A 22168-nucleotide genomic window follows, 5' to 3' on the forward strand; every position below is an offset into this window, starting at 1 on the left:
GGTGCTATGACAGGGCATCCAAAGACCAGTATGCAACAGCTCCAGCCTCCAAAAAGCTTATGTTCTGCTATATCCTAGAAGGGTTGAGACTTGTCCATTATAAGATGTATCATTCCCCAAGGAAAAGTTTCATTGACAAGAAGGCAGCTTATGTCACTTCCATGAGGTTCGTATGGGGTGCCTGAGCATATTTGCCAGAGAAGATTTATGATTAACTCATGTGTAGCCTTGGTTTCACTGGCTGGCAGATTCCTCACGTTCATGCTTGGTGATTCACATCTAAGAAGATGTTCGGAGAAGTCAGAACAAAGTCATAAATTCATCTCAATGTTTATGTTTAAGGGGAACAATGAGCTTAAACCTCACTGGGTTGGAAGTCAGAGCTGTGATTTCCTTTCGCATTTTACCAAGAATACCAAGGCACCAAGGCATGGTGGTAGTGTCACTAGATAGTACCACCTTGGTATCTATGCTGTTTTGGAGATTGACATCACATTTATTGATAGAACTGTATAATGAGCTTTTAGTCACAGGAGGTATGTAGAATCCACCATCTGAGCAAGAATGTGGAAAATCTCAGAGCTGGAATAACTTTTCATTCATAGATGTCATCTAGTAATAACTCTCACTATTTATAAACATTCCTGTAGAGCATATAATCATAGAATGTTAGGAGTGGAAGTCTCTTTAGAAATAATTTAGTATTGTCACATCATTTTATAGATGAGGAAACTGAAGACTGGAAGAGAAAAGACTTTTCCTGAGATGTTATTTTTATTCACTTGTCTCTAGGCATAAGGTGAATAAAAACACTTAATTAAAGAGCAATTAGAATTGTATATAATGTTAGATGATCTTTTTTGGACTAATAGCTACAGGCCAAAAGTATCATATGTTGAATGTCTCTTTCAGATGCAGCCTTAAGACTGACCAACTCACCCAGTTACTGCTCTGGTCGGGTTGAAGTTTATCACAATGGATTGTGGGGGACAGTTTGTGATGACAGCTGGAACTTACAGGATGCTCATGTGGTCTGCAGACAGTTGGGGTGTGGAACAGCCATTTTGGCCCCAGGAAGTGCCTACTTTGGTCAGGGTTCTGGACCCATCACCCTGGATGATGTGACGTGTAGAGGGAATGAATTAAATCTCTGGCAGTGTCGGAATAATGGTTGGTTCTCCCATAACTGCGGTCACCAGGAAGATGCTGGTGTCATCTGTTCAGGTATTTAATGATTCCTTAATCACCTCAGTAACTCATGTACTTCATTTATGCATTTCCTTCTCCCAAATAAAGGAGATGCAGGAAGTCACTAAATCAGGTGGGCTACTGAAGCAATGTTTGTGCATAGTGCATCAGGGAAGGAGAAGCTGTAAAAATGCAACTCCTTCATTTCTTTTCTATTGCACAGACTCCTTTGGCCCTTCATGTGCAAATGCTTAGCTTTCTGCTCCCTAAGGAGAGAGAGAGAGAGAGAGAGAGAGAGAGAGAGAGAGAGAGAGAGAGAGAGAGAGAGAGAGAGAACTTTCTTTATTCATTTCAAGAAGAACTCACTGTCTTTTATTCCCCTGATGGTAATAGCATTTGAAAGTAGGATTGTTCATGGAAAGGGCAATGCTGGAGGAAGAGTGCTAGTTTGGGAGTTAGAATGTTCAGTTAAAAGATTAACTTTTCCTCTACTTATTTCTATGATCTTTGCAAGTTACTTAATCAATCTGGGCCTCAGTTTTCTTACAGGAAGAGGGCAGACTGAATATCTTCACACATCTCTTTTGGCTCTAAATTTATTCTCTTGTCATTCTGTTACTCATCCAGTTTTGTAATTTCCCAACATTTGAAAGGAATCATAGGTGTCAAGTTTTCCTCCAAATATTATGAATCGAATTCCTTTTTCCTCAAATAAGAGAATATTATGTTCAGTTTGAGGAAGATGAAACCCTGTGGATGAGACAAAATCTTTATCTAGTGGAGACTATTTGCATGTACTCTGTAGAGAGCAAGGACTAGTCTTTCTCCCTACACTTTAAGTTGAAACAGTCAGTTATGGTCCTTTTGCCCAATGGCACAATTATCAAGCATGATGTTTTTGTCATCACTTGGATGAAGAACACGCTTTAGTGATGGCACTTACTTTCTTGATGCTCCTCAAGGAAGGCTAGAGCTTGAGCAATCAAAGTTGTAAAAGATGAGAAAACTGAACCTAAGCTCTGTTAAGGGATTGGCCAAAGATCATCTAGCTAGTGACAAACTTGTACCCAGATTTCTCCCTTTTTTGTCCAATGACCTTGGCTGTTACTTTTTACCCTTAATCGAATCTCATTGGGCTTGGCTCTGTGATGACTATGTCATACTGTTTAGGAGCCAGCAGTAGTACTGTTAATAGTTAGATGGCTAATTGTGACCTGTTTTCTTTGACTCTGAGATCAGCTAGCATAGCTCAGTGCCCTCACTTAAAATGAGTTCCTTTTGTAGTATTCTGTGGAAGTCTTCAAGGAAAAAGTGCACAACCACCAGCCAGGAGTGCTGTAAGAGGGATTCCTTTTTGTCATATGTTGGCTTAGGTTGCTGTTATGATTCCTTTCAAATCTGGAATCCTGTGACTATGTGAACTCATGGTTGATCTTTGTGATTTATGCTATGTACATCCCTTATTCCTTGGTGAGCTGGGAATATTGCCTTCCTGTTCCTACCTGGGACATCTTTCTCTAATGTGGGTCCATGTCTGATTTAACCTTCTTTGTCTTATAGAAGCCACTTCAGCAAGTCCTTCCACCTTAGGTAAGTCTGAGTTGTTACTTATACAAAATCATGGCTTTCTATACGAGAGAATCCAGGTTCACCTTCTAGTGCTGTTAAGACATAGTGTTTTTCTCCTTTGTAGTGATGTGTATGAGATGAGCAGAGACTTTTGAAAGAAACATTATTTTAGTTGTAGCCCTCAAATACTTCTTCCATCAGACTCATCTTTCCTGGGTCCTGTGATAGTTCCTGACTGTCCTATTGGCCAAGTTTCCTTATGACTCCAAATATTCTGAGTTAGCATTTTCTCTTTTGATTCTTTTAGCTTTACAAATGCTACCAAAGAAAAATTTCCATGAAGAAAGTGATCATGTCTACTTTTTATTTTATAGCTTTCATGCCATAGCTAAATTGTCATTTCTAGCCAGTTATATGAATGGAGGTTAATCTCTCTCTTCAGTTTGCTTTTATCTATTCCCATCTCCTGTTTTCTCTTCCTTTCTTTTCATGCTCCCTTCTGATCTTCTATCTCTTCCTCGTCCTCTTCTCTTCTTTTAGTTTTGAATTTAATTTACCTTGTATTGGTTCCAGTGTTTAATTTTTCAAGCTGTTATTTTGAGATAACTCAATAGTCACTGTGGTTTCTACCTATAATCTACAATTTTGTTTCCTTAAGTTTACAATAACATACTCATGTCCTTTGCCTTTCTTCCTCTTCCCTTTCTCCTGTTCTTTCTTTCCTCTTTCCCCTTTTAGTTGCTTTGCTTTACTATGTCCTCCATTCCTTTTCCCAAGAACATATTATTGAACCTTTCATGATCTTAGCTTTTTAAAGAAATGCCTTCAGTTTCAGGTTATTTGCAATTTGTCTAATCCTCTCATTTTAAAAACAATCAGATCCACTGAATTTGGCAATATAATGCTCTCCCACAAAAACATTTTAGGAAGTGTTTCTCAATCTTGTATTTGTGGTAGTTGGTGAGAAAATGAGCAGTCACTGTGAGGGAATACCCTCTAATCCTCAGGTGAGATTGAATTTGATCTTTTCCATTCTAGGCACAACAAACTTTGAAACTCCTGAAGCACCTACAATCGCACCAACATATGGACCAGGTAATGCTTCTTATCTTGTCTTTCCCTTTGTGTGAATCTCTGAAAAGTTTTAGTCAGAGAAGAGTTGATATGGAGATATGAACATCTTTAAATAGCAACTCAGCGTATTCCTCACTCTTTTATTAAGTGCATCAAGTGTTCAAGGTTTGTGCTGGTCACTGAGGATACACATATAAAAAGCAAAACTCTCCTGTCTCCCCAAATTTGCCATATTTTGTCCAGAATTTTGCTATAAAATTTATATGTATGTGTAATTTCCATATAAGAGTCTAGGTAAAATGTTTACTCCAAAAAATAATACCCAATCATGATCAAGTATTTTCTTGATTTCTTACTGTTCCCCTGCTGAGGTATTTTTAAAGGATTTAACTAAATCGTACAAGTTTAGGTTATTTGATTTCTGTGTTGTATGGTTTTATATGCAAAGTTCTTAAATTGTTCTAGATTCTTATTAAATGTCCACTGTCTTACAACATAGAGGGCAGGACTGCGTCTTGATTTCTCTGACTAGACTTTAGAAGGCTGAGTCCACTGGCAAAGGCTGACAAATGTTCTCATATTTCCTCAGAGGTTTACTAAGACTTTTTTTTCCCTCCAGGTTGGTGGTACCCAACAAGCTCCCCTTCAGGTAAGCATCATTTTGTTTGTATCTGGCTCTGGTCTTTGTGGCTAGCAGTGCTGCCATGCACCAGTACCTCAGACTCTGATGCCATCTTTGCTTGCTTTCTCTGTGACTGTTTGTTTTCCAAGCCTGTAAAGGGCAGCTATAAAGGGAGCATTTCATAGGCACTCTGCATTCTCACACTTCAACAATTCAGCATTTATTAATTCCCTGCTCTGGGCATGTGAATCTATTTAATGGAGAGAGACTTCAGAGTCAGAAAGAACTGGGCTCAAGTTCAGTCTCTAAACTTTGTAAGGTTGATCCTTGGGTAACAATTCCAATTGAAAAAAGCAGAATATTAAGAGTTTCACACTTAAATATATAACAAGTTTAGTAGGGCCTGGAAACATAGCTGAAATAACTAAGCCTCTAACTTTAAGCTTTCAGTAGCTAATCAAAATTTATGTCCTGTATGCCAGTGCTAGTATGTAACGCAAGGCAGCAAAGGATAGGAATGGTTTTTATTATATGACTAAATGAAATCAGGCCTCCCCACTTTTGAAAATTAAAAAAATTGCTTCCATCAATATCATAAAAATCTTTACAACTTTCATAGGGCCATTTTCCCTGCAAATTTCATTTGACAGTTTCACAGAGTTTTAATGACATCTTCATTTGTGTAGTGGTTTGCTTCATATTACAATAATACTTAAAGAAAACATAGCATATGCACAGGTAGGCTGAAGATTTTTCTGTCATCTGGGCCCATAAATGAAAATAGGTGATCTGTGGCTCTGATTTAAGTATCGTGGAAGTTGTGTTCATAGTGTTGTCAAATTAAGCAGTCAACCCAAGCAGAAATTTCCTTTCGTCTAAATGGGCACCTCTGACTCAAAAGCATTGTAATCTTCTTTTGTACTGAGGTTATTTCTTGGTTTCCTTCTGAATTCAACAGAAAGCCAGGTTTTGTGTGAGAAGAGAAATCTATCTTCTTCCTCAGGTCACTTGAGACACTTTCAAATACATGACTAACACCCATCCCTTGAGAAAACAATCTCTTATTTTTCATAAAGACTTTCCCTGAGTCTTTGTAATTTGTGACACCTCTACCTCATTCTGGAGTTCTGAAAGCAATGTGTAACTGGTTGTTGTGATCTAAAATCACAAATATATTTTGAATTTGTTTTTCCTATCTGCTAGAGGAAAAAACCTTTGCAATCTGAAGTAATTGTTTAGAATTTTCTAGAAACCTCTCAATAAATTAAATAAACCTTAGACGTTTTATAACCAGTCCTGGGCTTATAGGAAATCTCTATGCCAGACAATCATTCTAACTGGCATCGGTCAACAGACATTTATTAAGCATCTACTTTTTCAGACATTGAGGTTACAAAGTTAAAGAATGAAAAAAGATCCCTACTTGCAGGCAGCTTCCATTCTACTGGGGGAGATAGCAAATATACATAGAAAAACAGACAGAATTATACAGAGTTAAATATAGAAGAATTATTTGAGAGGAAAGGCACTAGATGTTGAGAGGATCAGGAAAGAAGAAGAGAGGAGGAGAATATTCGTGGAATAATAATAATACAAACTGTGACCATAAGAAGAAAATTTAACTTTATATGTATTTTCGGCTTTATAAAGGGCTTTCACAAAAAATATCTCCTTTGATCCTTCACTGAGAGGCAGCATTGCAAAGTGTAGGAGCTGACCTCAAAACCAATCAGAACAGTAATAATTAACATTTGTATTGCACTTTAAGGTTTGCAAAGTATGTTACAAATATTATCTCATTTTCTCTTTGCCACAATCCTGGGATGTAGGTGCTAATTTTATTCCCATTTTATAGATGAAGACAATGAGTCCAAGAGAGGTTTAGTGGCTTGCTCAGGGTGACACAGCTAGTAAATGTCTGAGGTCAGATTGGCTGACCAAGATTTCAAGTCAGATCTTTGGACATGTTGTCTAATATTCTTTCTGTTATGGTATGCTGTGCCTTACATTTATATGCACATAACGATTTGTGGTTATGAGGTACTGATATACATACATATGTATCTATACATGCACAGAAACACATGTATATATATACAAATATGTACATATATGTATATATACACACATATAATCTTTAAATTGAAATACCCTCAGAAGCCATCTTGTTCAAAAACTTTCCTGAAGCATGAATCTTCTCTAACATCTTTGAGGGGTCATTCAACCTTTGCTTGAATCCTTCTAGAGATGGAACAATCTACTCATTAAAGCTATCCATTCTGTTTTTAGATAGCTCTAATTGTTAGTAAATTTCCCCATTACTTTCGTTTTTTGATCCTTGTAACATCTTCCAGGATCAAGCAGCACTTGAGGAGGCAGGGCACAGATATAGAAAAATAATCTACCTTCCTACATGCCTGGGAATTTCTTTATCAAAGGATGGTGTGGTGCTGAAAAGTAGATTTATTTGACTGTTCTTAAGATGGAGACATTTTTCCTTGCTCTGTGGATGATAATTATGGTAGTGACTTCTTAGTTTTAGAAAGGGAATTCTTGGGGAGAGAAGGTGATTTGTTGGTCACCTACTTTCCATAGTCTCTATTTCCTAAGTGATATGATATTATTCCCCAAACAATTCCAATGACATTAAAGAATGCATGATTTTTCTAGTTGACCCCAAATGGAATAAGAATCTGATTTTAGTTTAAAAGGATTTTTTACATCTGTAATCTCATTTGATCCTTGACATGGCTCCATGAGACACATAGAGCAAAGATTATAATTCCTCCTTTATAGATCAAGAAAGTGAGACCTGAATTTTTGTTTTGTTTTTACAGCAAAGTTCTCTTGTGGAGAGAGAATTCTTTCCCAGTCCTCAGGAATCATTTCCAGTCCAAATTACCCTGGAAACTATCCAAACAATGTCAATTGTGTCTGGGATATTGAAGCCTCAAACAACCACCGCGTGACCATAGTATTTCAAGACGTACAGTAAGTAAAGAGCTTCTTAAAAGACAATCCAATCAAAATGCCAAGTATAAAAATGGTCAAAATCAGGTCCAGAAGCACAGATTTTCTACTACTGAGCATCTAGAAATAATTATGAGGCATGTCAGTTCATAAGGGGTGGTGACTTCTCCCCATCACACTGTCAATCAGCAACAAGCCACAATACTAATGATGGTTTTACTCAATAATCATAGCATACTGACCAGTCTTGGATGGTGATGGGCAAGTCCACCAGCTAGTGACATGAGATGTAAAAATCGAGGAGTTCACTAAGCTGCTGCTCCTTCTACTGGTCCCCAAATGCCACTATGCCTCAACATAAGAAGAAGGGAGCACAAGGAATGTCTGAGGATGCAGATTATGTTCAGTCACATCAGGGGCAACTGCAGAATCCTTGGACTGCTACCATATAGTGTTTCTTTCACAATTTCATAAGTAACTGAAGTGGAAGGGGAGACTTCCAGCAGGGTCTTGGGTGTTCCTGGGTCTTGTTCTGACACATATTGGTTGTGGAATATTGGGCAAGTAATGTAACTTCTCAGGGCTAAAGGCAACTTATACTACAAGTTCCATCTCCCCTATCAAAACTGGAACTTAGGTTTTCTGATTGCAATTTCAATGGTTTTTCAAATTGACCACAGTATCTCCCATCAGTGTACTTTCAAGTCATTTGTCCTCCACTATTTCTCCTTCCCCCTGTCATGTTATTTTAAGGTAGAGCTATAATTAGCATGAGGAAGCCATCATCCCTGAGTTTGGCCTGGAAGTGTGGGCCACACCAATTCCTATAGACCACATTCAGGTTTCCATCACTGTATTCTTTCTTCAAGGGGCTGTTTTATCCCTCTCCCCACCCTTAGGGGTGAAATTCTGGGATAAGGAGGCAGTTCTGGTTTGTTTCCACCTTCAATGGAAATGCTTGCCCTCTACCTTCTTTCCCTCCTTACCCAAGACTGCAGTACCCAGCATGAGACTGTCCTCTGTGCCCTAAAAGTGAATCTGCCCCAAGTGTGGACTTACTTTATTCTAGCATGGCTTTGTGGGCTGTAATCTTAAGACCCAGTGAGCCATATGCATATTAAGACTAAGGAGGGAATGATTTTTGCTGGTATCAGAAAAATTAGCTTAAAGTCAATTTGGTATAAGGAAAATTTGGAGTGCTTTGCTAGTCATTATTCGCTTTATTAGATAAATGACTGGTCTGCAGTGAAGGCAGTTCCCTATTTTGTGTGATTTGAGGCACCAGCTTATCTCAAATATCTTCCTAACTACCCTGAATTATGCTTCAATTTTCTAAATTAAGAATTATTATTTATATTATTATAACATATATGCCTTGTGGTTTCTTAATGCTCCATGCAATAGAATCTCTATGACAGATATTATAGAAATACATTATGTATTATAACATATCATATATAATTAAGAATTATTAATAATAATTATTCTTTTGTATCCTCCAGAACACAAATTTTTTAGTTAAGAGACGTAGCATCTTAAATCATTAGCACCCAGCAATGAAAATTAGGTTACTGGAAAAATTGGAGAGAGGAGTGACAAAATAGACACAAAATTTGGGATGGGAGGTAGGTTGGAATGAGAGGCCAGATAGTACAAGGGCACTAAGGAGAAGGAAGGGAAAAAGCAGTTGTGGGGGGACAGCAGGAGATGGGATTCCTTACATTTCAGACAGGATAAAGCTATCCTTTGTCTTTGACTCTTTAGGCTGGAAGGAGGCTGTAACTATGATTATATTCAAATCTATGATGGACCTTACCGGACATCCCCATTAATTGCACGAGTTTGCAATGGAGACAGAGTTTCCTTTACGTCAACATCAAACTTCATGTCCGTTAGATTCATCAGTGATGTTAGTGTCACCAGAAAAGGATTCCAGGCCCGGTACTACTCTACACTATATGATGATGGCACTTGTAAGTTTCATCTTCAGCAAAGTGATTCACTAGTTGAAGGACTGATTAAGATTTTTATGTTATCTCTGGCACTTCCTGATTGTAAGTTAGGAAGCTCTACCAGCCCCATCAGGCCACTGAATTCTCAATCAATGAATTTGCTTAGGTGAAATGGAGTCTAAGGGACCAGATATGAATGCCATTAGTCAAGTCATCATGGACTCTGATTGTGTTTTCCAGGTTTCTTTTCCTAGCATTTGAGGTATTAGATGGGAAGTTGGGATGAGGGGGTTAAAACAAAACCATTTAAAGTTGGATAACTTTTCTTCTAGTTCACCCTATGGTTTTATTTATTTAGATTTCATCTAATCTCAGTTCCTCATTTTAAAGAGGGAAAAGGAAAGTTCAGAGAGGAAAAGCAACTTGAAGAGGGTAACATAACTAGCTAAGAGCATCACTGGGAATAGATCTTAGTTTCCTTTATTGCCACTCTAGAAGTGTTTCCAAAACACTATGAAAAAATATTCACTTGATGGATCCATGCTTTCACTAGAGTGGATGTTTCTTTTATTATTTCAGATCTCATTCCATTCAGTGCTTTATTATTCAGTACAATTAACAAGAATTACTTATGTATGCCCTTCCATAAATCCTCTCAAGAAATCTCCCTTCTTCATCTCCATGGACTGAAGGTCTACTTATGATTCTGTTAATATTTCACAGATTCTAATACAGCCTTTGGAATGCATTGTAGTTAATCCCTCTCTTGGGTCACTTAGGCCAAAAAATTCCTCCTCTAGTGGCCAATAAGCTGGTGATGATCCTTGATGTACTTACGTTTGCTGGTCCTCAGAAAGCAGACACAGTCTATCTCTGGGACCATACTAGTCTTATTACATACCAGAGTTTGTGGTTTGGTCACATAGCCTTAAAGAATTCTAATCACATTGTGACATCACAGTAATTCTCTAGTGGAAGACAAAAAACAAAGAAATGGTAAAAAAAAAATTGTTGAGTGAAATAGAGCCAAATTCCCAAGGTACAATGTTTTTCCCTGGAAGTAAATGATGTTTCTTTGAAAGGTGCATTAACCCTTGCATACAGTCAAGGTACTGCCGTAGAACCTAATGTAGACATGGGAATCATCATCGTGATCCATCCTTGTGGTTTAGGCAGTCCAATAGTCTGTTTGCAATGGTGACTAGGGAAGTTTTTGTAGAGGCCATGGCTGTCCTCCATGATGTCAAGCCTATGCCTGGATGCCTTAATAAACCATGATAAATCTTGACATGGCACTCATTTCAGTAGAGACAAATTTGACTTGACATGTTCACCTTTACTGAACCAACAAGGTTTCATTTTAGATTCCCAAGGGTAGCATAGTAGTGAGTTTCAAGGATATGTATGGAATTGTACTTTTCTTTGCAATGGTGAATTATTTTTTTCCTCTTATGCATTCTTATGAAAATAGAGTTTGTTAATGTCCCATGCCCCCACTTGATATCATGAGTATTTTACTGATCAGATCATGACAAATATCTTGAGTCATGGCTGTGAAGTTTTGTGGCCATGGGGCCATATATTTGAAGACTCCCAAATGGGAGTTATATAAATGTACACCAGAGGGTGGTGCTGTGGTGTAGGGCTGTGCTTATATGGCTGTGCTCCTAATCTTATTACTCCTTCAGAAATCCCATGAGTCTAATTACCTTTTGATTTTTAGATAGGTTTTTGTCTATCATAGTTTTATAGCAATACATTTTGACTATGTTGAAAGCCTGCTTCTGCCTTGTTGGTTCTTAATGCTCCATGCAATAAAATCTCTATAACTGATGTTATAGACTGTCTCTCAGAAGAATAATTATTACCTGTTTCTTATACCCAAATACACTAACAGGGATTTTATCTTTTGTCCCCCATCAGCTCTAGTGTGCTTACCGGAACAAATGAGAGTCACCATCAGCAAAAACTATCTCCAGTCCCTGGGCTATAATTTACTGAATTTTCTCTTTTATAATTCACCCTGTCAGCCTTGGGAAAACTCAACATATTTTGTATTTAATATACCATATAATGGCTGTGGGACAACGAAAACCGTAAGTCTCCCATTTGCCTTTTGAAGTGCTTCTTCTAAGAGAAAATAATTATTTTTAAATTCTGAGATTCCCAGTTTGCTTTGCTCGGTCACTATCCATACCATTACCATAGTTGGTGGGGGCCTTGTTGATTTACTAAAATTAATACATTACATTAAATTTTCCATGTCTGCTATCTCATTTGATCCTCAGAATGACCTTGGAAGGTAGGTGCTGTTATTTTCCTCATCTGTAAAATGATGATTTTACAAATGAGGAAACTGAAACTGAGAGAAGTGACTTATCCAGAATCATGTAGTTGAGGCAGGATTTGAACTCTCTTATTTCTGATTCAAGTTCAATGCTCTAATCTCTATGCCAGCTAACATGGAATAGTGATAATTCACTCTGATATGGAACATCAGAGCTCATAAAATGCTTTCACATACTTTTCTTTATTTGATTTGCACAACAAACTTCCAAGGCAGGCTCTACAAATGATATTGTCCTCACTTTACAGATAAAGAATTGAAGACTCAGATAGATATAGTGGCATGATTACATAGAGCTAGTGAATGACTTGGAATTTGAAACTGGGTTACTCTGACTCCAAGTCTTAGGCTCTTTCTAATACAACATACTTCCTTCCATTTGCATTTTCAACTGTAATAAGAAAATTCCTTTTTTCACATACTCTCAGGATAAAAATTAGCTATTTTTTTGAATAGGCATCCCAGTAACATTAGTTCAGCATGGTAAGATAATAGGGATAGAGAGTTAGAGCTAAAAGAGACCCTAGAAGTCATTTAGTCCAACCCCCTCATTGAACAGATAAGGAAACTGAGACCCAGAGAGGTTAAGTCACATGACTAATAAGAGACAGAAGTTGAATTTGAACCCACAGCTTCTGACTCTAAATGCAAGTTCTCTTTCCTCTGAACCATATTGCAAAAAGAATTTATTCCTCCAAAATCAACTATGCTATATATAGTGGAATTTAGAAAATATGTACCACTTTTCATTGCCTTGAAATAACTCTTGGTAGAAGGTTTCTGAGTTAAAAGGCATTTGACACTTAGCACATGGCTTCTCCCATTCCTTGGACATATGTGACTTCTATAAATGATGTCAAATACAAGTACAAATTGAAAGGGAAGACCACCTTTAACTTTTACAGCCAATGGTCAATGTTAAGAGTGAATTTCATGAAGACAAAGTAAATTTACAGTGGTTTTCTTGGACTATATTGAATCAAGCAACCAACTGAAGTCCTTCTCAGATGGATCATCAAGGATCAAATGTGTCTCTGGACTCTTGAAGGCAATGCCAGCGCAGCTAAAGCTCTGTCTGGCCCTACTAAGTCAGAAAGTCTTTGACTATTGATCTAGTGACAGATTGTGCATCTGTCTGCTGTGAACATGCCTCCTTGAATTAAAAGAGGCTCATTCCTAGGAAGCTGGCTAAACCACTAGATAGTAAATTTCCTTTTTGAGCTACAACCATGATGAGGTATCTGAGAAGGTCTTTAATGGATGGTCTGATTCCAGATAGTTATAGACCAATATCAAGTATTTTCTTCACCAGTATGAGAATCACTCTTAAATTCATGAAGATTATCTCTTAAGACATTGACTAATTGTTTACACTTTGGTGGAAGGATTGTAGATCCTAACCTGGAATGAACCTGAGAGATAATACAGTTCTACCCCTTTACTTTATAGATAGGCAAACTGAGGCCCCAAAAGTTAAGTAGTTTGCTTAAGGATGTCAAGGACAATGGAGCTGAGATATCTTACTTTGGAACCCAGGATGCTACAGAGTAAAGCATTTAAATAGAACATTAACTCTAGCATGCTGATTTGGAGGCAGAGGACATAGGTTTAAAATCTTAGTTGTCACTTACTCTCTGCATGACCTTTAAATTAATTTCAACTTTCAAGACCTCATCTGTAAAATAAAGAATTTGGACTAGACGAGTTCTAAAGTTCCTTCTAACTTTATGTGACTGAGCTCCAATCTTAAAAAACAAAGAGCTATGGTAGGAAAAGTCCCTTCACTCCTTTTGTGTCACAGGGACAAGAGGTAGAAGATTGCTTATGATAAAATATACTCTTTTATTAAAATTGCTCTTTATCTTTGAAAAGTAAGCCTACTTTATATTTGTGTCAATATGGTAAGTTATTCATTGAAGTTACCCACAGAATTCTGGGGTAGGAAGACAAAGCCAGAAAGTATTCCTACTCTCAAGTACTTTACATTCTAGCCGGAAGACAAAACCGATCTCTTTACCTATCTGTTCAGGTGTGTGTCCCAAGGGAACAAAGGACAAAGAGATACACACTCACAAATAGTAATGCATTTGTGTTAAATCACTGTAGTTGAGCTTGGCTGAAGAATGAGGACAAAGTCTTGTTAGTCAGGTTTGACCAGCTTGTTAGCATCAGGGGTGATTTAGTCTGAGTTTCATGAACGTTCATTTGAATGTGTGAATCAAACCCATTCGGGCAGTGTTGCCCAGCAGGGAGAGCCCTAGGTTGAAAACAGAAAGCCTGGGTCCAGGTAATAGCTCTTCTATTAGCCATCTTTGAGAACTTGAGTGAATCACTTCTCTCTCGCTCTAAATTTCTTCATCTGTAAAATAGAGACAATCATGTTTTCACTCTCTGTCTCTCAGGACTGTTGCGAATAAAAACTCTTTGCTTGCTAACATATACACGAGACAGAGTGATGATTATTTTTGATGTGGTTATTTTTGCATCAACGTCTTTCTAACTGCATCCCTGCTTTTCCTCCCACAGGTAAACAATGATACAATCAGCTATAGCAACATCCTTACATCAAATCAACCTGTTCACCCAACTGGTGTCATCACAAGACAGAAAGGTCTCCACTTCCATGTGAGCTGCAAAATGCTCAGAAACAAATGGGTGGAAACTATGTTTATTACTAACGATACTGCTGAAATTGAAGACATCCAGTATAGCAGTTTCCTTGTGAATATGTCTTTTTACCAATCCTCTTCTTTCTTACTGCCTGTGTATAGTACACCATACGTTGTGCGCTTAAACCAGCAGTTGTATATCCAAGGAGAAATTCTCCACTCTGATTCCAACCTGGTATTGTTTGTGGACACCTGCGTAGCATCCCCAAATCCAAGTGATTTCACGACCTTGACTTATGATTTAATCAGGAATGGGTAAGAACTGTCTCTGCTGTTGCCTAAATTTAACTTCTCTTCATTAGAAAAGAAACTCAGTTTCCTGAAACACCCAAGGGGTGGATTTTCTTGATAATTAGTACTGAGAAACCATGAAGTTCTTATAATAATAGCAAGAAAAAAAAAACAATAACAACAGTATCTTAGTTTGGGGTAGTTGGCGTCTTTAAAAAATGGATTCTAAAGTTCATTTGCATCTAATAGTTCAAATGATCCTCAGCAATCTCACTGAGTAGACTCAGTACTCATACCCATATGACAGAGGAAGGAATTGAGGTTCAGAGAGATTTAGTGACATTTTTTGTCCCAAGTCATACAACAAGTGAGCCACTGAGTTCAGGTCTCAAAATTATGACTTCCAGCTAAACCTTATTGCTGAAGTTTTTCAAATATATTATTTCACTTTCCTGCTTAATAAGTACAAGTGAAAATAAGTGAATATTTCTTGGATGATAAAGATCTTGTGGCCCAAGCTCATATTTATGAACATCAAATTTGTACTTGCTAGGTGAATATATTATGCTTATGTATACTGAGTCTAGGTCAGCCTAATGGAGGTGAATTTTATTCCTAATAAATCACTGAAATTAGAGGTAATACGATATAGAAGGATGAAGTCTAGACAAGAATAGCAGGTCTTGAGTTTAAGTCCAAGCTATATGAACATGGCATATAACTTAGTTTCTCTGGGCTTCAGTTTTTCCATCTGTCAAATAAAGGAATTGAATGAGATGATTTCTAAAGCCCTCATCAACCTAAGCCCTTTCAAATGAATTTTTGCTTGTCCTCCTTGGCTCTTCTGTTTCTTGTTAGCCTTCCCCCCCCCCCCAGGAGATTGGAGGGGGTTCAGCCTCCAGCAGTATCTTGCACTCATCCTTTTTAGATATATTAGGTACTACTAGTCATTTCTTGTCCTTTTGCCTCTACTGATATAATTCCCTATATTTAGAGTATCCCCTTCCCCATCTTTGGCTACTGAATTCCATTCATTTTTTAAGATCCAACTCCAATACCACTTTTTCCGTGAAGATTTCCTTGATCTCTCCTTCCTCTGATCTCTTATGACTTTCAGTGCTTTTTTATGTTCATATTCATCATATTCTATTTTGTATCATGTTAATAAATGTACATGCCCCCCTCCCCTCGTTCCCACACACCTTCTTACTTATGAGAAAAAGTAAAGTGTAGTGAGAAGAACTTTGGACTTGGAAACAAGAGATCAGCATTCAAATCCTAGCTCTGACTCTTACTACTTATATGATCAGAGATAAGTTATTTAGACAAGGTCATTATCAGTTTCCATTTCTTTATGAACCTTAATATTCTATGTGGATATGAGTTCTTGTTATTATTACTCGACGGTAAGCTCCTAGAGATTAAACACCATCGTGCATTTCCCTTAACTTTTATGACAGGGTCTTTTACATAGTAGATAGTTAATAAATATTGACTGATTGAATAAATGTTTCTACAGAAAAATATATTCTGCATTTTAACACCTAGCTTATCTAGAAACTTTCAGAAATATTTATGCATGTAATATAATATATGTATTATATGTAATTCTATACCATACAAATGCATATGGTTATATACTCATATATACACATTTATTTATGTCTACTTTTCTATCTGTAATGGTATAGTAGAAACTACATTGGCTTTGGAATCAGGAGACATGGGTTCAAATCCTAGTCTCCCCGCTTAATTGCCAGTTAAATAAATTGCTTCACCTCCTCCAGTTTCTCATCTGTCAGTTGAGGGAGTTAGACAAGAGCTCTATGACTCCTCTCAACTCAAAAACCCTGAGTTCTGTTTCCTAATTGACTTACTGCTTCTTAAGTCACTGTTGACATTTTTCCTTTGCCAGAAATTTCTTTGACATCCAGAGTCAATAGACCATGTCTAATCCCAGCTTCAGAAAAATCCATTCTCCCTTAGGGTTACCAAAAGGGCTCCTTGCTTCTGAATGGGTGATAAGAACTGGGTCACTGTGTTTGAGGGACAATAGGGCAATATTGTATTCTGACTTTATGACCTATTGGTGAAAGCCATCAGTTGAATTTCTCTTTTTTCAGGTGCACAAGGGACAACACCTATGTAACATACTACTCACCATACCCACGCCAAGTTCGCTTTGGATTCAGATCCTTTGCCTTCCTGGAGAAATACTCATCTGTTTACATGAAGTGTAAATTTGTGGTGTGTCAGGCGTATGATTATACTTCACGATGCTACAGAGGATGTGTAACAAGAGCCAAAAGAGACACAAGTTCCTATCAAGAGAAAGTAGATGTTGTCTTGGGGCCATTCCAACTCCAGAAATGAGAAGCAAAAGACTGAAATCTGGTAAACTCAAAAAACTTGGTGATCTTGGATTACTCTAGGACCTAAGTGATTAGGCTAATTCAATGAGAAAATTAGCTAATGACTAGAATAACAATTCTAATATGACTAGATTTAATGTTGTCTCTTTGAACCAGTTGCTCTGTGTAAAAACATCATGCATTCCCCTTGAAAAAATGTGCTTGGTGCCAAAAGACTTCTTATAACACAAGCCAAAGTGATCCTAGGTCTAACTTAAATGTAGAAACCTAGGAAAAGAAATGAGAATTCAGCAAACATTTACTGAGAGGATAAAAAGCTCAGGTCATACATTAAGCCAAGGGGTACGTGTAGCAATAATCAAAAGTAATTTGACATATTTTCTTAGGTCATGATTTCTAATTCACATACAATGTAGCAATATACTGGTAAATGTTTAACAACTAGTTCTTCACAGGGAAAAATGAGTTGGATACAGTTTTGTTTTATCTGCATTGTTAATCTTTTATCCATCACTTTCTTAAGTATAGACAATCCACAAAATAATAACTCAAATGCCAATTTGTAGCATTTGCCAATTTCCAAGGTCATAGAGAAAATTTAAACATCTACTCTTGTGAGTCAATCAAGCTGGATCTAGCACACCCCTGAAATGGATCTCAGAAAGATACCCTGATGTGAACGGTATCAACTTTGGGATTTCCTTACATAAAAAGGGGTCCATATACATTAACCTCTTTTTTTTGACGAAGTATTATATATTTGCTAGTGTGCAGCAAGAAGAAAGTTGTACTTCTGTGATTTAGGGGAAAATTATAGAACTGGGATTCAGAAGGCTGACTTTAGGTCTTGGCTTTACCAGTGTTGGGGAAATCATGTCACCTCTCTGGATCTCAGTTATCTAATCAGAAAAATAGGGGTACTATAATTTGTACTACCTCCCTCATAGTTTTGTTGTGAAGAAAGTTTTATAAACCTTAAGTTAGTCAATTAAGAAAGATTTATTAAGTGTCTACTATATGCCATGTTCTATTCAAGGCACTAGGGATTACAAAAACAGAATTTAAGTGATTTGTCATGGGTCACATAGCTAGTAGGCCAGATTTATATTCAGATCTTCTTGACTCTGGACCCAAGACTCTCTCTACTAAGCTGGATAGCTACGTGGATCTGCATCTATATATCTATACCTAGATCTATTGATAGATCCATATCTATCTTTTTATAGAGATCTCTATATCTTTTACCTACATAGTGGTATAGAGATAATCTAAGAGATATAAAGATATAGACATGGATAAATAGACATAAAACTCATACAGATGGATATAGATATGGGTATACAAATATAGTCTATAAAGATGTAGATATGGACAGATAAAGTTCATATATAGGTATCTCTCCATATATACATATATGATCTATAGATAGATATAGATTTAGGCATAGAAATATAGATATGTATAGATATAGATCTATAGATAGGTATAGATAGACATAAATTATGTCTCTAGGTGATGCAGTAGATAGAGTGCTGGATCTGGAGTCAAGAAGGTCTGAGTTTAAATCTGGTCTCAGATACTTATTAGCTATAGATAACAACATAGACATAATCCCCAAAACAAATGTGATGCAATTTTGGTAGGGAGAGCAGTACTAGTTGGGAGGTAGGAGTGGATGAAGAACTGGAAAGGGTAGGAATTAGAAAAGGCTTCAAATAGAATATGGTACAATATAAGTGAGTTCTTATTGTGACTTTCACATTTAATTATATTCTATGATTTAAGAATCATAGAATGGTAGAACCGGAAGACATAGATTAGAGATTATTTGATATAACCTTCTTGTTTTATAGAAAAGGAAACTGAGAGACTATTAAAGGAAAATTACTTGCCCAAAGTCACACTGTGTTTTAGTATTTTTAGGTATTGTAGAGATTGTAGGGAAATATAAGGTAATACAAGTAAATTCTAAATAATTGCTCATTTTCAGATGTTTTTTCACTTAGGCAAAGAAGGGATGTTCTTAGCATTAAAACAAAAACCAAACTAAATATCACAAAATACCTTTTAAAATTAATTAGATGATACTTTAACATTTATGTATAATCAGTTGGGTCTTTCTGAGATACGGTTCATAAAGAACCTCCTCAAAAGCCTGTCTCTGGTTCTTTTTTAACTCCTGTGTCATGCTGTAGTCCCTGATATTAAATGATGAGGGCCAAAATTCAACCATATTTTCTCTCATCTTCTCAGATTGAGCGGTTACAGATGCTGATGGCTGAGTGAATCCCAGGAGAGCTCTAACGCCCTAGCCGTCTCCTTTGCCTTCTTTATGGTTGTGGTGTTTGCTGCCTCTGTGTTGAAGAAAAGAAAAGGTCTTTTCTGGAAAGGCTGCTTTTCCATAAGATGTGAACAGCAGAGTCCATCTGTCTCCTCCTTTGGCACAATGCCTTGGAAGCCATGTGGTCTGAGAAAAGTCACATTCAAGAAACCAGCATGAAGAATATGTCCTACGGATTGAGCTGCGATTTGGTTTACATTGAAATTATAGAGCTGGGGATAGGGATGTGGCAGGGTGGTTGTGAGTTCTCCATGTTGTTCAGTAGATTAGATTTGTATGAAATATTAAGTAGTTAATTCTTTTAGTTAATCACTTGCCAATGTAAAGAAACTTTGCATAAAAAGTGATTTGAAAAGTCCAATGAGAAGAAAAGTTCCTGCTACATAGGATTTCTAATATTTGGCTCTATATTTGGAAAAATATTAAAACTGTAAAATTTATGTGGATGCTATAGTGCAAATCATAACCTTATTTTGGAAGATTATGGACTGAATAAAACCTCTTTGTTAAAGCAAATGTTGGTATTATCAGTATTTTTTGAAAGGGCATGTGAACACTAAGATGTCCATCAGTTGTTGGAAAATATTCTTTCAAATTACCCCTTTGGTCTTGTAGAAAAAGATTTATGGTCTAATGGATGAGAAGTCAGGAGGTCTTGGTTTTGGTCTCTGCTCTACTTTGCCACTAAGTTATTGTGTGACCAGAGGCAAGTCACACAACTCTCCTCTTTAGGAATGTTTCATCATCTATAAAATATGGGGGTTGGATGACACTAGTGTTTGTCAAAGCAAAGTCAATACAATTGAGAAGCATTTACTAAGTGTCTACTATGTGCCAGGCACTATGCTAAGTACTAAGGATACAAAGAAGGTAAAAAACAACCAAATCAAACCAACATAACCCAAAACAGAACAGTTCCTGCTCTCCGTGTTCCCAAGGAGCTCACAATCTAATGGAGACAAGTTACAAAGAACCTTGCACAAACAAGATATATCCAGAATAAACTGAAGATCATCCCATAAGTTAGGCACTAATATTAAGGAGGATTGAGGGATGCTGGGATTTTAGCTAGGACTTGAAGGAAACCAGGAGAAAGAGATTAGGTGTGGGAGAAAATTCTAGGCATGAGGAGCAGTGATAATGCTCTGAGTCGGGAGGGTGGAGTTTAAGTGTTAGGAATAGAAAGGAGGTCAGTATCACTCTTGCGGTGACCAACTTGACCACCAGTGCCCAAAGGCCAGATATGTTTTATTTAATTTCTCCTCCAGGGTTCTCTGGAACTTTTATGGAGGTTTGGGAGGTGTCTACTTTGTCTGACATTGACTCAAGCCCCATTGATTGTGTTCCCCTAATTTTAGAAATATTCTGTACCTCAGTTCCATTTAACCATTTACCATCAGAGTATCAAAGGTATAGGAAAAACAAACATATAAACATTCTTCTCTTCTTAACATCTGGAAGGCGTAATCCCTCCTTACACCACTTCAGTTCTTGGGAAGGGGTGGGGGATTAGCCTCCTAGTTTAACCCAGTTCCCATACCGAATGTTTCCACTTACCAAATTCCTAGTTCAAAGAACCCCTTGGACTTGCACCCTGGCACCCAGACTTCCCAAAACTTCTTTGCATGGAGGAGTAACACATATCTCTTACACTACTGAACTGTCAGTATCTTCTGGTGATGTCAGTATTACTCATGATGCTCCTGTCCTTCACCAGTCTCAAGCACTATGCAGCTTCAGCTGAACCAGTAGTCTCTGCTGGATGTTCTTCCTCCTTTCTATTGCTTTAAAAAGGTCCACTAGTACTAACAGTTTACAAATGTATTCAGATAATAACGGCTGACCATATCTCCCCTGCCCCCCCCATTCCCATCCAATCTGCTCTGAGAATTACTGAATGTTACTATAATATCCACTGTGCAGCTAGGTAGCACTAGACTTGGAACCAGGAAGACATCTTCCTTGGGTCAAATCTGGTCTCAGAGACTTACTAGTTGTGTGACCCTGGGAAAGTCACTCAACTTTGTTTGCCTCAGTTTCCTCATCTGTAAAATGAGCCAGAGAAGAAAGTGGCAAACCACTCTAGTATCTCCACCAAGGAAACCTCAAATGGAGTCATGAAGAACTCTTGGAAATCTCAATACATTTGACTTTTGGGGGCTTCATTTTAATAGATGATAGATTTATATCTGGAAAGAATTTTAGACATCAACTTGTTTAGCCCTCTTAATATACATATGAGGAAATTGAGGTCCTTTGAGGTTAAGGGACTTGCCTAAGGTCACAAAGTAGTAAGTGGCAGAGACAGTATTTGAATGTAAGTCCTTTGACTCCAATTCAATACTCTTTCTACTGCACCTTGTGACCTTCCATTTTTAAAATGGGGGAATTGGACTAGATGATCTTTAAAATGCCTTCCAGCTCTAATTCTATGGGTCCTGTGATCTTTTAAATTACTTCCTTTCATCACTCATTGAAAAATGCAATACTTTCATATCTGTTATCTCATTTGATCCTCACAACAACTCTAAGAGGAAGACTAAAGAAGGATTAATATCTGTGTGGAATACATATGTGTGTATGTTTATATATATGCATATACACACACCTATATGTGTCTAATAGTATGCATCTCTAGGGTAGGAGGGGATAAAAAAAAGAATTTTAAGTGATAACTTTATTACATATTTAAAAGAAATAACAAGTTGTGTTTGGGGGTATTTGTGGTTTCATGTGTAATCATTTTTTTTGCTGTGCTATGTTGTAGAAGTGCTGGTTTTGTTCCATGAATTAAGAATGAAATATATTTAAAAAAAGAATTAACTCCTACTTA

At 37.2% G+C, this 22168-nt stretch overlaps 1 protein-coding gene across 1 annotated transcript in view; it reads left to right on the forward strand.

Moving 5' to 3' along the window:
• DMBT1 (deleted in malignant brain tumors 1) overlaps positions 1 to 19851 on the forward strand; it is a 59720-nt gene extending 39869 nt beyond the window's left edge. Inside the window, exons 18-27 of the mRNA XM_072624731.1 lie at positions 913 to 1224; positions 2749 to 2778; positions 3796 to 3852; positions 4451 to 4480; positions 7291 to 7444; positions 9188 to 9396; positions 11299 to 11471; positions 14249 to 14646; positions 16746 to 17016; positions 19248 to 19851. Coding sequence (XP_072480832.1) covers positions 913 to 1224; positions 2749 to 2778; positions 3796 to 3852; positions 4451 to 4480; positions 7291 to 7444; positions 9188 to 9396; positions 11299 to 11471; positions 14249 to 14646; positions 16746 to 16995 — 1613 coding nt within the window. The 3' untranslated portion in view covers positions 16996 to 17016; positions 19248 to 19851. The remainder of the gene's footprint in view (positions 1 to 912; positions 1225 to 2748; positions 2779 to 3795; positions 3853 to 4450; positions 4481 to 7290; positions 7445 to 9187; positions 9397 to 11298; positions 11472 to 14248; positions 14647 to 16745; positions 17017 to 19247) is intronic.
• Positions 19852 to 22168: the final 2317 nt, after the last annotated feature.

The sequence above is a fragment of the Notamacropus eugenii genome, chromosome 1, assembly GCF_028372415.1.
Source record: "Notamacropus eugenii isolate mMacEug1 chromosome 1, mMacEug1.pri_v2, whole genome shotgun sequence".
Taxonomy (NCBI): Eukaryota; Metazoa; Chordata; class Mammalia; order Diprotodontia; family Macropodidae; genus Notamacropus; species Notamacropus eugenii.